This window comes from Aptenodytes forsteri, unplaced genomic scaffold (assembly GCF_000699145.1).
Source record: "Aptenodytes forsteri isolate BGI_AS27 unplaced genomic scaffold, ASM69914v1 Scaffold172, whole genome shotgun sequence".
Lineage (NCBI taxonomy): Eukaryota > Metazoa > Chordata > Aves > Sphenisciformes > Spheniscidae > Aptenodytes > Aptenodytes forsteri.
Window position 1 is genome coordinate 10745666 of NW_008795018.1, and position 16200 is coordinate 10761865.

Below are 16200 nucleotides of genomic sequence, written 5' to 3' on the forward strand. Positions count from 1 at the left end.
ACTGAAGTCCGGGTAGACCACATCCACAGCCTTTCCCTCATCCACTAGGCAGGTCACCTGGTCATAGAAGGAGATCAGGTTGGTCAAGCAGGACCTGCCTTTCATGAACCCGTGCTGGCTGGGCCTGATCCCTTGGTTGTCCCGAATATTTAATAGAAATAGAGCCCTCAAAGAAATCCATTACTGACCTTCCTGGGGGGTAACAAGAACAAATTCTACAGATTTCAAAGGCTGTTATCAGATGGGAACAGGCTGCTCCCATGCTAACAGCAACCTGCCACAGGAATATGGGCAAGACATGCCTTTTTCTTTCTCTGTTCAATTCAGAGAGGGTGTTAGAGGCATCTGTGGACCTACATTTGGGGTAAGCTGTTCCCTTTATCCATAGCAGCCTCTGATAACAAAAATCCAGACAGCTTCCACCATTTTTACAGCCCCAACAAGGCCTGCTGTTGAGGCAGCAGGAGCCTGCTGTGGGTCAGCTGCCTCAGAAGTGACCCAGGCTGCTCCTACAGCTCACCCTGAATGCCAGGTGGCTGCAGCGCCACAGCCCGCTGTTCCTCAAGCTCACTTGAAGCCAGGAAGATCGGAGGTAGCCAGCCTGCATAACTAGAGGCACTCTCAGAGGAGTTTTGCAAACAATGTCATCAAGCTTCACCAACAATATAAAGTACCAGCTCTTTAGGCACCGTGACAACTCCTTATACCAGCATCTTCAAGAATTGATACTCTGTGGAGCATTTACACAGAAAAACATAGCAGTTATCCATGCAAGCAATCTTTTATGCTATCCAACCTTTCATATGAATCTTACATGGTACATTATAAAGAAATTCCTTATGGGATTCTTACTGTGAAAAAAGAACTAATTTTTTTTCAAGTTGTCAACATAGCTTTAATCATTTTAACACTAAACTATACAGCAATAGTCTTGTCCCTCGTGACATATCCCCAACATGGTCCCCACAGAAAAATCTATATGGAAATTCATAGAAACATCCTTTTTAATACTCAGCTGCAGTTTTAAACTGTAACTCCGTTGAGTATAATTCTCTTTATTACAAACCTCAAGCCTCTTTGCTCCTGTTATCTATTATTAATCATCCTATGTATCTAGAAGAATGCATGGTTCAGTCACATTTACTTGATTTTTTCTTTTACTACATCACAGGGCTTTATATTAACAAAACTGTGAAAGCCTAAGGCAGGACTTCCACCACAATGCAGACCTCCTGCAGCTCCTTACTCACCCAAGGAGATCCCCAAAGACAACAAAAAGCTGACAGAAAAAGATTCAGGGCCAGTCAGAGAGTAAAGCAAAGACACTTCCATGAAGATTCTCATGCTGTTTTTCTCTCCAAACCCCACTCCCACAAACGAGAAAGAGCAACTCTCTGACTGCAGGAACAAGCACTACAGCACTAAGTGCCTGATGCTCTTTCTCACTGTCCTGATTTTGGCTGGGATAGAGATAATTTTCTTCCTAGTAGCTGGTACAGTGCTGTGTTTTGGATTTAGTATGAGAATAATGTTGATAATAGCAACAACTAAAACATCGGTGTAAGTAGTGCTTATACTAAGTCAAGGACTTTTCAGCTTCCCATGCTCTGCCAGGTGCACAGGGAGGGGGCACAGCCAGGACAGCTGACCCCAACTGGCCAAAGGGATATTCCATACGATATGACGTCATGCTCAGTACATAAACTGGGGGGAGTTGGCCGGGGGCAGCGATCGCTGCTCGGGGACTGGCTGGGCATTGGTCAGAGGGTGGTGAGCAATTGCGGTTTTACTTTTTTTTTCCCCCCCTGATTCTCTCCCCCATCCCACTGGGGTGGGGTGGGGAGGGTGAGCGAGCGGCTATGTGGTGCTCAGTTGACACTAGAATTTGTTGTGGTGTTACCGCAGTTTGAAGATTTTTTTAAAGGACCAAACCTAACAAAAATCAGGGCAGAAAACAGGAGGGAAGGGGAAATGTCTATTCAAGTAACAACAACAACAACAACAACAACAACAATAATAATATCAATCAGCAAGTTTTCCCATCCTTGCAAATTATAGTCAAGCTAACAATACCTTCTAGACGTGCTGTTTCATACTTTGAAATCATATTTTGCACTTCTGCCTCTCAGGTACCTGCATAGTCATAGTCATACACTGTGTGTTGGAGCCATGGCATAGTGAGACGGTCAGTGTACATACTAAAAAGAATGTTATCCCAATTAAAAGATGTGACTACACCAGAGGTCCTGGCACTTAGAATAACTGCACAATCCAAAATAGAGACCAAACAGGTCTTCAAACTTCTTATCCACCCACTTTGTGCAGTTCACTTCTATTGCAAGCCTAGCAGAAAAGACAAATGGGAAAGGAGGCTGCAGGGAAGTTTCACAAACAAGCAATCCCCTGAAATACAATCCCCAGCAGCAGGTTGATCAGCTCACAGATAAAGCAGGACAGGGGCCCTATTAGTAATTTGGCAAATTTCTCTCACAGCCTCAGAAGAGCTACCACTGCCTCACATGCTAGTCAAGTTTAAACATTTCGTCCTCTACACCCGTGCCCTGAGGATTTTCTCAATGCATTGAAAGGTGATGTCCGTGTACCTACCTTTAAAAGCTATATAAACATTGTATCTGAAAATTTCTAACAAGTATAACCACATACTTTTCAACCCAGAAAGCACAAAATTATTCTAACTAAAGATATTTAAGAGTAACCATACTATCATCAGATTAAAGGTCCATATTGTCCCTGGAAGAGTCAGAATATTAGGCTGTTAGTGGATGTTTTGGGACAGAGAATAAGAAACAAGGCACAAAAAAAGTAAATCCTTCCTGGAAAGTCCCACATGGATGGAAGGTGGGACCTACCTCCTACTTGATTGTTATCAGCTATTTAGGGACTTGGTGCTGGAGTTCATTAAGTATGATAATCTGGATGCAAACATAACTGATTAGCCAATCTTTATTTATATCAGTATACACAATAGCTAAATGCCAATACCCAATCACTAAAAAAAAACCAAAACAAAAAAAGCATGGTATACACTGAGTCACAGAACCACACAAGAAGGAGAATTCACCTAGTCCAACCAGCCAGATTGATCAAGGCTTTGTCCAGTCAGTGAAGCAAATGGAGATTTCACCACCTCTCTGGGCTGCTCCAATGCTGAAGTACCTCTCATAGTGAACATTTCCATCCTTATACCCAGTTCTGTTTCAACTTATGACCATTATACCTCATTCTCCCACCGTGCACCTCAGTAAAGAGCACCTTCCTGCTATGCACCACCATCCTCTTGGTAACCCTCTCTTAGGTACTGGGAGACTCCAGAGCGAGTCATTTCATTACAGAAGAAAATCCCATGGATCAAACATGATTTACCTTGATTAAAACTGGCACTTTCTTCACAGGTACAGAAATGACTTCCAAGCAGACTCGCTCCATCATTTTCCCAGGGATGGTGGCTGACCAACCTGCAGTACCCCAGACCTTCCTTCTTGCCCTTCTTGAAAATGGGTACAACATTAATATTATTGGGGACCTCGCCCAATCTACATAGTCTTTCAAAGATGATAGAGAGCAGCCTGACAATGACATCAGTCTGTTTTCCCAGTACCCTCAGGAGGCCTCCTGCCTGGACCCATGAACTTGCATGGGTCAAGATTTCTCAGAAGATCAGATCCCTAACTCAATTCTCTTCCACTTACCCCTTTCATCCCTGAACCCCATCTCTGAGAACAAAGGCCTGTGAGATCTTATTCATGAAGACCAAGATAAGGAAGTCATGGAGCACCTCAGTCTTATCAGAGTCTGCTGTGATTACATCAGCTGCCCCACTTAGCACTGGGCCTACATTTTCCACAACCACTTATTGCTTCTCTCCCTCATGCTCTTCCAGCATCTTACCTTTGCCTCCTCAACACCTTGTTGTTGCCCACCTCCTCCTTCACCTCAACACATTTTCCTCCCTGATGCCTTAATCTCCTCACAGAGCTTCTGTTGCTACCATCTAAACCCTTCCAACACCCCAGACCCTTCTGCCTGTGGCCACTCACAAGCACCCTCATGCAGAGTCAAAGACAATATGCCTAGCAGAGCTTGTCTGTTCCTCCAGTGTTTTCATCTATATTTGCTTCTATGGTCTTTGGTACGTATTTCTTAGAGGTTCAAAGTGACATTTTGAAAATAATGGATCACTGAAATGACATATGGCACTGGTTATAATACGTTCAATATGAATACAAATCACATATTTGCTTAGATAACTATTTTGCTTAGATTACTAATCACCTGATCGCAACTAACTCTTGAAAAAAAGATATTCTTACTGCTTGATCTTTGAGTTCATGCTCCTATCCACTGCCATACAGCCATTTGACACTGTTTATAGTTAAGATAAATGCATTTATTCTAGAAACATACCTTGGCTTTTAAAACTGTGTAATGACTTTCCTAAACGAAGGTTCAAAGATTTTCTTTTTTGAAGTCAATACACATCCGAAGGCCAAATAAATGCATCTGTATACAGTGCAAAAAAAAGTTAAAGTGAAGAAATCACTAACCAAAGGCTAAGGAACAGCTATGGAGCCCAGTCTGTGTGGTAACTAGCATTAAGCACAAGCTCTATTCATTTAAGTTTCTGATTGCTTATGGTGTTACTCATTAAAGGTTTATAATACTTCATTTCTAGCCAAGACAGACATGTGCAGGGGAAAATAAACAAACCCGTAGACAGCCAAATTCACACCACAGGATCAAAAATAATTCTTGCACTTGATTTCATAAGGAGAATTCCTAATACACTTTAATTTCCTCTGGAATTTTAATTAGATTGAAAAAAAGAATGCAGGAATGGAGTTCAAGGACTATTTTTCATAGCAACAATTATTCAAGGTGTAGTCTCCCCTATTATATCTTCTCAAGAAAGCCATTTTTTATAGCTCATCCATTTTTAATTTGATAAAGCCTCTATGTTCTGTTCTCCCTTTTCATTTGACTGCTGAGTCTTCTCATAAATGCTCATTTCCTAGCAGCTATAGCACAATGAACAGAAAAGCAAACCACCGTTCATCTGAACAAAAGACACTCCCACACAGTGCAGTATCTATGTCTGGGAGCCCTGCTGTAGAAAAACACATGCCCACGGTTATTCAAAGATTCCACTTCAGCCGCAGTGCAATGCACTGGCAGGCATGAATAGCCTTTCTTTTACCTTGTTTATTCAAGAACTATGATCCACTAGAGCCTGCTTTTAAGTATTTGATATCCTACACTGAGGAGATTAAATAAGCCCGACGCCAAATGAAAAACTTCAGCCATGCTGTTGATTTTTTGCAAACTTATGAAACCAAAATCTGAAGGTCTTGTCCTTAGAGACTAAAAGGCTTTTGCTCTAGGATTTTATATTTATTATGCTAGCAAAGTCAACCCTATCTCTGACAGAAACTGATTTCTTGATAGGTTCTCTCCTGCCTTGAGTGCATTTGAAAGCAAAACACCCACCTCTCTAATTTCCATACTGCTCCTCATGTAATTAATCAAATATGCAATCTAAACCCACTTCCTTTCCAAATGCATTATTGCGAATTAGTCATTCGTGGGAGAAAAACATAAAGAGAAACAGGACTGTATTTTACGTCTTGTTTAAGAAGCGTCTTTCGTACTGGGAAGGTAGAAGATGAGCTATAATAACATAATGTTTAAATAAGAAATATGTACAGGGGTGCACACAGAGAGCACACGCGTGTGCTCTCATTTCTCATGCCTCCAGTGAAAGAGGTCATGACCCTTTAGACTTTAACCTCATCACTTCTAATTCTTCATCTTGGTTCTCAGAAGAGAAATTTAACCCATCTGGTTTTCAATTTTACGAGGTCATGAGCCATGAAAGAAAATCTAGCTTTAAAAAAAAAATGGAGATATATAATCTTCTCTCAGTGTATGAGAGTAGATTACGCAGATGTTTCTGTTAGGTCAGGACAAAGTTACAAGAGAAAAAAATCTTCTCCACAATATTACACATTCATATGTCTACTACTGGGTATTTCTTTTTGGTTGTACTTATACAAATCTAGTCTGTCTCCCAAAATAATACACAATAGTCAGCCTTAAATTCCTGCCAACACAAAGCTGGGAAAATCCTGCCTTTGATGTCATCACTGGGATATTTAGCCTAGTGCCACAATGAGGCACTAATTTCATCAGAAGTGATGGTTACATTTCCTACTACAGCAGGGCGAAAACAAATGTCCCACCCCTTCATCTGCTCTATGGGAACATCAGGCAATACAACCAGAGAGAGGTTAACCTGTATCTGAGCTGGACATTTCATTGATAGGTTCACGCCTCCAGCAAGGCATTTAACAGTGCTGGTGAAAGGTGGGTTTTTTTGTTTTCTTAAAAAACACAGCTGAAAAGTTTACAGCCTCCCTTTCCCCAGCCACAAAAGCCATAGAGCTTCAGCAACACCCACCCACCTCCACCCCTGCAAAACTCCCACACGGTATGAAACATTTGTAAGATCATCTACAGAGTTTTCAGTGTCCACCAAAGCTAGAGCACCATCATCACAATCTCTTGAAGGACTTAGAATACAGGGATACTTGGAAGTCAGGTAAGTTCATAGCGTTTTATACATAGAAATGATACAACAAAACTAGTCATCTCAAACAGCACAGCACCTTCAACAGAGGACTAACTCATATTTCACTACAAACCCACTTAATGATTCACCTGTTTCATGTATTGAAGAGATAAAAATCTCGTAGTAATATGCAACATGCAGGAATGCTTTTTTTAAGCATATCCTTAAAATGCTTCTGGCATCTTCCAAGTTTTGAAAAACAGCAACAGAAAATGGTATGTAAAACCAGATAATAATTGTTTCTAATACTATTTCTCTAATTGCCTTACAATCCAAAGGTCAATCAAGTTCTTGTGGACTGTGTCCACCTGAAGTCCTGTTCCCTTCTCCAGCATAGCAAATACACACTGAGCTGTTAATTGCAGTAACGCTAATTAAAAGACAAAAAAACATGACTACATTAACAGTGAAATTGCCAATTAGCACATAAGGCTCCCTCATTACTGCTGCTGCATGAAATGTGAAGCCCGATGTGGGTAGCAGTCATAAAAATAAAAGACATTTTAAAAAAGCTGATAGGTCACATTTTCAGCTTACTTCAGAAGTTCTGCTGGAATCAGTAGCTGAGAAGTTGACCTACAGGAAAGAAAGAAATTCCTACAACATTTTGTAAAAACCACTAAAGAAAAATATTGCCATTTTCCACATCTGCATTCACAATGGTTTTCAGAGGAAAGAGTACTTGCCCTGGTGTAGCCACTAGAAAGTATTTAAAAAAAAATTTTAAAAAATGAAAAAAGGCAAACCGGCTAACATTTTAGTGGACAATTTCCCCTGACTTTATACTCCACATAAGGCTTCCCCGTAAGGGAGTGATGGATACTGAAAGCAGTCCAGGTTATCCTAGTTTCCTTTATTCTTTAGAAGGGATATTTATTCTTGTGTCCTTCTGTCTCTTTCAATGACCATTTTATGAAAGTTAACCCAGATCTCCACAACCCTAGAGCTGCTTCCATGAAGTGATTGTGCTCTTCATATAGTCTGTATTTCCTCAGGTCTCTCTCTATTTTTTTTCTTTTCTTTCTAAAGGTTTTAAATTCTAATTCAGAGGTCTCATGGTAAATAAAATTTAAATAGTTTCAGCATTATCTTCCTTGTGAGAACTGGAGTATATATTTGTTTTTCACTTGCTCCCTTTTAATCAAGCATTTTGTTGACCATAATCAATTTCTTCACTCAGGAGAAAAATGCGCAATTATCTACAATGAAGAAGGTGTGTCTAAGGAATAGGGTGGGGGGAAGAGAAATCAATGGAACCATCTGTCTGACATTCCTACAACATTATAAGAGACTTGTAATTAACTGCTTGCCTACCAAAGTCTGCCAGCTTTAACTCCCCCGTGTCACTGATCAGAAGATTCTGTGGTTTCAGGTCCCTGTGCAAAATGTAACGCTGGTGGATGTAAGACAGTCCTCGCAGCAACTGAAATAAAAATAACTGAAAAAGAGGGGGACAAAAAATGACCTCTGTTAATATTTTGCATATAACCACAGGTGATTTCTTCACAATATGTAGGGTGCTTGCATATTGTGGTAACATTGGCTCAGAATTCCTCCCAAACTGGCGTAATTCCCACCCAAATTTAACACAATGAAATTTCTATCTAAAAAATATGTACTTTGCAAGGACTAACCCCAGCCTCCAAGCGCTACTATATCATAGATTCAATCTGCCTGCTTTAAAAAGAACAAGAGCAATACAACCATGTGCAGAAAGCTCAATTTCTACCAAATTATAATTATACTCCATTTACCCATATGGCCTTAGAGATTAGGTGGTAGCCTGGAGACAGATGTGTATCTTCACTAATTATAGGAAACAACAGTAGAGGGTGGATAGGGATGGGGAGATAAGGCTGGGGGATGGGACAGTGGAGCTAAAACAAAGAAGAAATTAATACTATAACAATAATGCCTGAGTACCCAAGGAAATCTGCAAGTATGATAGGTTTTCTCCTTCCAAGTTTTTTTTTAATGGGAGTTGCTTATGTGTTTTTCATTAGGAAATAATAATTCTCACTGAACCTAAAGATGACTTTTGAAACCTACTTATAATAGTCTTTAAGGTAAATTTAGATAGGAACCTAACTCATCCCCCATGTTTCTTTTAACCCTTCACTGGACTCTACAAATGCTTTCCCTAGAGCTAAGCATTGATATTGTGTAGTTTTGTAATTTACAATTATGAACAAAAAGCTGGATGATGGAGATCTTTTGCCTCCCCTTTTCATCTCCTCTCCCATCAGTCTCCTGCATTCTTACTGGCACCTGCTGTGAAAGGCTGTAAGTGTTACCCTCATGGATTTTGTCAATACAAAGGGTGAACAATCGTTTCCAAGGAGTTTTCGCTGCAGTTTTGAAAAATCTCTCCTAATATACAGACCCTTCCTATTGCCTGAAATATTTTAAGAAATACTACAGTTTCCAAATGGGAACACAACAAGCCTTTGCAAAGCCATACATGGAGGATTCAAGAGTGGATATAGACCTCATGGCTCACAGCTCAGCGGCCGGTGAAATGTGCTCTCCGAAGATGTGGAAACCACACCAAAGATTTGGGAAAATTCAACCCGGGCACATGAGAATTCCTAATTAACTTGCAACACAAGCATCCTATTTAGTGACTGCTGAAGTGAGGAGACATTATAAAAAGGGTTACAAAATCTGATTATAGAAGAGAATAAAGGCTGACATGAAAGAAACAGAAATGTCATGTTACTGAAGTTGAAATGAATTTAATTGCATTTCATTTTTTCCCCAAGTGCAGACACAATACACTGTACGTTTAACTATTTAGCCAGGGCACAAAGAGCCATATCAATCACCTTCTTGCCAGGGTTGGGTCTAACAATGTGCTGAGGAAACCTAAGAGCAAAATACAGAAACAAAAGAAAGAATAGCAGGAAAGTAATAAGTAACATGCACATTCCTTTTTGAATTGTGGTTAAAATGGAACTCATGGTACACAAAAACTAATTCAATAAGGGCAGGAAGCAGAAACGGCTTTCATTACAGCCTTAAAATAGAAATTAAATTCTATTAAATGACTTCAAAATAATATATTTTTTAATAAAAAGATAGGGAAAATATCCAGTTTGCTAGGCTAAATCAATGGTATTTAACTTCAGACATTATTTTTAAATATGCAAAGAAATTTCAGTTATCGTGTTATCTTACAGCACTGTAATCTTTATAACTCAAAATATATTTATTAATGTGGGCTTTCATTTGGCTTTAATGCAAAGAGTCAAGTGATTTGACACGACGTGCTAAGAAAAAAACCAAACCATTTCACAGCTCAACTGAATAAACGTCTACTTTTGAGGAGAGCTTTGGACCAGTTTTATTCCAAACTTTTAGACATGCTGTACTCATCAAGTATTTCCATGAAAGTCAATTAATTCAGTCACATACACTGTATCAATTGCTTCCTCCTTGGAGGAAGATCATGAAAGAGAAGGGGGGAAAAAATCTCCCTGAATTTGTTACAGGGTAAACGCAGCCATTGTTTTGTTGCTTTCTCTTTTCCTCTTCACCTCTGTTTTTATTTGGTAATATTAAATGTGAAAAGATTTAAGTGAAAACACAAGACTAACGCCCGGCAGTAGAGCATTCTGCAAACCACAGGCCCTTTGGGATTGCTTGGGAAGAGAGAACAGTAAATAGGCTCTCCATTCCCAACGGTTCCCCACTCCACAAAAAGAAAAGACAAATGGGAAAGAACAGTTTCTGATGCCTCAGGAAACACTTCTGCCTTCTCACAGTCAAGTTCCCTCCCCTGCCTTTGAGGAAAGCCGTTTCTCTCCAAGAAACCCGTTCCCCTTCAAGACTATCTGCATTACTTTCACAAGGATGGAAATGAATGCTAGATGAGGTACCATCACCTCTTACCCACATACCTGATCTGAAATCAGCATACCACCTATCATGGTCATACTCTGATCTCACTTGCTCCTTCCTCTACCTTGCTCAATTCTGATCACTATGAAACCTCAGCCTGGGGCTTCTGCAGGGGGTTTTGAACAAGCAACTGAACTGCCATTTCTCCAAGGCCACGGGATGGCAGCCCTGCGGACCAGAAGACAACTCTAAAAGGAGTCAATAGCAAATTCCATATGCATTTCAATGGGTTGGTTGTGAGGGTAGAAATGATACAGATTCGTGGTTCTTGAGCTTTTATGTTAGCAATTTTAATTTTTGCATGGTCATACACAAGGCTGTATAAGTGTAAAATAACCTGTAATAAACAAACTAGGACATCACTCGTGTACAGTTTGTAGCTTATTACTAAGAACAGAGGTTTTGGTGATAAAATGAAAGACACAAAATGACAAGGGTCATTGTAATGAGAGTTGGAAAAGACAGAAAACAGGAATAGGTTTTGTCTCTAGAAGTCAGGTTTTCAGCAAGGCTTAACATTAGGAGGCTCAATACTTTACATTCAGATCAAAAAAAAATGTAATAGTTGTGCTTCACGCCTTGCTTATTTATTATAGCCATGAAAAAAATACCTTTTTTCCCCTAACAGTTATGCAGCTCTCACTTTAATGAGCAACATATTTTAATGAAGAATTTTCATTGTCAGTGAGAAAAAATGCATGCAGATCAAAGCTAATTTGGGGTTTATGGACTGTGATATTAAAAGAATATTAGCAGTTCTTAAAACTTACAGGAGAAAGCCCTCAACTCCACAAAAAGGTTAGTACCTACATAGTCTTTCAAGTATAAGGCCTGGATAGCCCCTTGAGCTACATGCAACAATTGACCAAATGCCTGTTTAAACCAATTACATTTTCTGAAAGACTTGCCAGCTGCCTGGATGAACAGCCCTGCTTTCATGGTGTTTTTCATGAGCCTGGGTGCGTGTACAACCTAGACCATTACATGCACACATCTAAAAGCTGCAAGATGGCTCATGTGCAGCAGAATGCTTTACAATCTTGTTGACCTCTGAATGTCACATAGGATCTTGAGCTCTTCTCATCCAAATGAGCCTATAAGCTAAACACTGACACAGGCCATCCAAAACACATCTAACGGGTGGGACTGATGTGAGTTAACACTTTCTGACTTAGGTCCAGAAAGCTCTGATGAGTCTAATGATAAAGGGGGATGTTCATGCATAGGTGACCTGCGCAGAAGTGCTCAGATGACTCCACACAGATGCTCTCCATTCCCAGAGATGGTAGGGAGTTTCTGGCAAAGGATACTGGGGTAAGTAAAAAGCAGAAATTCACAACATGCCCAGAGAGATTCTCCAGAAAATGCACCATTTCCACACATTGTCTACTGAGGCATCAAGGACCCCAATGACAAGAAGGATGCTGCCCAAGAGAACAGACTAATGAGGCCTGTGGGGGGCTTTTTTAAGTCAAGAACTGTCTTTCCCTGGTGGCACACAGGGAATTCTGAATGATTTCCTGCATTTGAGCTCCCTTACCACATGTTGTATTGTGGGAATAAAGGACCTGGCCCTAGATACAGAAGTAGAAAGCTATATGGAACCTTTTAGTCTATAGAAGATGCACAAAACTCTTGGCTCTGCTCTCTCTGCAGCAAGAGACTGCAAATGGAGCTGAGCTAACCTGGACCAGGAGTTCACATCAGTTCAGAAGAAAGCTGAAAGCAAGATTGCATTAACGTGCTGGTCCTTTAGCAAGCTCATATTGCTGTATTAGCACAGTTACTTTTGAAAAGTAATACACAATACTGCACAAGCTTTATTATCACTCATCACTAATAACACAAATGCTCCTGCTTGCTGTATGTATCAAAGCACACCAGCTGGGTATCACGTAATCATCTGAATTCCCTTGTGTGTATTCAGCATCTATCGATACCATATTCAGTCTTAACAGGCCATCAAATCTAAAAATACCAGTAAAAAGAAACCCAATCCAGGACACCTCCCCTCATGCTTGCAACCAGTGTATTTCTCCTTATCATCCAGAGGATATTACAGGCTTCTGTGAATTATTGGCTATTTACAAAGGCAAAAGGAGGTAATAAATCCCCACAGTACTATCTCACAGCCTTGGAAATAAACACAATCGAACACAATGCTCACTTATGTTCGGGTTTACTAGATTATTTGGGAGTTTTAGACCTACTTGTTTTAAACCATTAACATAATACATATTACCAGGTAGTTTTTTATCACAGAAGCAATGAGAAATGTCTCTGTGTGACTTCTGCTAGCATGTCAAAAGCTCATCAAGCACAATCTTTTTTATCACTGTTGGTTTGCTATTCTTTTCCTTCCTCCCAACCAAGAAAATACCCATGAGAGAAAATCCAACTTTTCACTTCTAACACTATCCTGGGGAAATACTGAACTTTTTAGGTCAAAGCTTTGTAGACTCTCAGTCTACAAAAAGAAGAAATTCCAGGAACAAAGTGTTGACTTGAGATGAATTTGCATCCCTAGGAATACAGGATCCTATCTGAATAAAAAAGTGTTAGCCATTTGAATCAGCGTGATTTTCATGATCATAATAAGCTTTATCTCAATAAAAGGTTCTCCTATCTGACCTCCCTGGAACCAACTGAGTTCTCTCCAAAATAATTTTAAAATAATTCTCTCCAAAATGCATTTATAAAGGCTTCCAACTCACTCCTGCATTCCTTACACAAGAGTCTTACCAAAGACAATGTCACACAGAAATGCATACAATGCAGCCACTGGGAACGCGCGTCGTACCATTACTTTAAAAAAAGATACTAAAACTACAGATTTTTCCACTTATTTGCAGCAGAACTGCAAAGGAAAGAGATTGGAAAGTGTTAATTTGCTAACTTCTATTCTCTTTGATGTTCTTTTAATCATTTTTTGTCCTCTGGGTAATACTACAGTCATTTGCAATGATGAAGGTGTGCTTAATTAACTGAGTATAAAGACACTCCCTTATGATCAGTTATAGTTGTCTGCTAATGTTCAGTAAGTGAAAGACTCTTTCAGATTTTTTCTTCTGAATGACAAAAGTAAAAATAAATTCAATTAAATCAGATCTCTTTTTCTACCTTTCATCATTCACTTCCATGCTGAACTAGGTCAGGGTGGCAATTGGTGCCTCACCAATTTTAAAGACACTGGAAAAAGTGTTTTCTTAATCCCTACAACATCGTCGTGTTTTTTGCCATATGTGATCCACGCGGATCATACAGACAATAAATTACACACGTACACACTCTTTTCAGTTTGGAGTTTGCACATATTTCTCGCTGCAGTAAATATAAAACTGTCATTCTTCTTGCATGCATTTTAACACACTGATAAAGATTCTGCGTTTACTGCTCACAGTTGTGCGTATTATCAAATCATTACTTTAAGTGACAAGACTGACATAAAGTAGAGTGAAATGCTGATGCCATATTTAATGTCTGATAACTAAAAAGTCTAATTTAAATAATCAATTCTCAATGCCATGTGTAAAAGACAACCTTAATTTGGCATAACATTATTCTGTCTGCTGTACACCTGCTTGTTCGCTGAATGAGGAATGAAAAATAGCAACTTCTCAACCGCATTAAACAGCATCACTTTCTACTTAGCATATCAGTTGAAATATATTTTTAATTCAACTCTACATCAGCAGCATCACTAGTTTCAGTGAGTAGGAGAGAGATTTCAAAAGCATGACATTAGTTTGATTTGCTTCCAGTAACGACCTATAAAATTAAAAGGACCACCATAGTATGTATTCACCTTAGAGTAAAAGTGTTTTCTCCAAACTCCAGTAAGTCAATATGATAGGTGAAACAAGACATGAAAATTCATCATAGCTGGATGTATTATCATGGTTTAATTGCCCAATTCCTGTGTGCCTAAGTCTATGGCAGTCAACCTTTTGGTCAGACACCTCTAGTTACACACAGGCGCTCACATGCCACAGCTTCCCCTACATCACGTAATCACACATTTGTCACACATGGATATAGGACTGGCCATGTGATTCAATGCACGTCTCCCACAAAAAAGGGGACCACAAACCTCTTGTCCATGCCACAGACATTTATACAATCACACGATGGAAAGAAAACAGAAGCACCCCAGGGAGGCCTACCTTGATAACACAACTGTAACCTAAAAACCAAAGTATTTTTAGCCTACTTTTCAGATACTATGTTTTACTAACAAGCATATGTTTTTATATCTTACCAATAATGAATGGAGCTAATGCTTAGCAAGAGCCAGTACGCAATGCTCTGCTACTGCCAAAGTTCAAGCAGCTGCACTTCAAATGCAGTAAGCCTCATGTGGATAGGATACAGGAGTTGCCTAATCCTTCCATGTTCTGAATGCTTCCCTACCCTTTGTGCTTCAGATTATTCTAAAGCTGTAATCAGTTCAATGATAAATATTTCTTTTTACAAAAGACATCAGATCACAACTACCCTATGGCTTTGACTCAGATTATTAATTTTCACATTAGTCATTAAATGCCAAAATTACTCATCTGGCAAGAACAGATTCAACTTTAAAAACTGCAACCATTAGTTAAGGACAACGTTCACAGTACTGCAGTATGGAGAGGAATAAATGAATACCGCAAGTGATTAAGTGCCAGAGATTTCTGATAACATCAGATAACATTCACTGTATTTCAACATTTTCAATCCAACATGCACTTCATCTTGTTTAGGAGGCCAGTATTAAAACCTTGGTTTAATAAATCCAATATTTTTATCATGTCTGATTTGGGATTTTTGTTAATTTTTTTTTAACTTAGAGTGCTATAAAGTTGACTGATCTCTTCTTGAGCATTTACCACAGAAAAATGTTGCAGCATCCCATTATGTTTCAATAATGCCTATTAATTACCTTTCTTTTAAACTATTTTTGTGGAATTTTTAAGACTGAAACTAGTTACAGTTTTTTGTTGAAACTTAAGCATATATATATATATTTTTTTTTTTACACAGATTATTGGGCTGTCCTAGGAAACTTAATACCCAAATTCCACTCCACACTTTGCCACATACCTTACATGTGACCTTGACAATCAACTGTTTTCTCTGACTCAATATTACAGTGATAAAACACATTTTTAAAGGTTGTGGAGGTAGAGTTTAGTTGGTTGAGGTTTTGCTTCAAAAAAATCCATCAATTATGCATAGAAGACTGCTGTGCCCTGCTTCCTAGGAGCAAGGAAGGCTCAGAATTGAGATGGGCAAAAGCTGAAGTCTTGAAGGCTCCTGGGAGAAGGCTGAATATTCCTGTTCCTTGCATGCAAAGTTCAACAAGAGGGTCTGCCTATTTCTTCTTATCACTTTTTGGCCCTGGGAAGAGAAAAGGTGTCCAGAGAGAAGAACAAATCAGAGCAGCAATATTAGATGGAATAAGAACAAACTGGAAATTCCTTCTCCCTCTGGTCACAGTAGATGATAGGAGCCTTCCAAGTTGCCTGAAGTAAAAGATTTCAAGAGAGATTAAGAGACAGAGACGTTTTTTGTCTGGTTGACAACCCTGTTGTCATTCAGGCTGATGTTGCACGGATTGAGGAATAGTGGGTCAGAGGTGAGTATCTTCTTATTTTGTCAGAGATGTTTTTTTG

The 16200-nt window shown here is 39.3% G+C and overlaps 1 protein-coding gene across 1 annotated transcript in view; it reads right to left on the bottom strand.

Moving 5' to 3' along the window:
- CDK14 (cyclin dependent kinase 14) overlaps positions 1-16200 on the bottom strand; it is a 243004-nt gene that overhangs the window by 150638 nt on the left and 76166 nt on the right. Inside the window, exon 6 of the mRNA XM_019471112.1 lies at positions 7961-8084. Coding sequence (XP_019326657.1) covers positions 7961-8084 — 124 coding nt within the window. The remainder of the gene's footprint in view (positions 1-7960; positions 8085-16200) is intronic.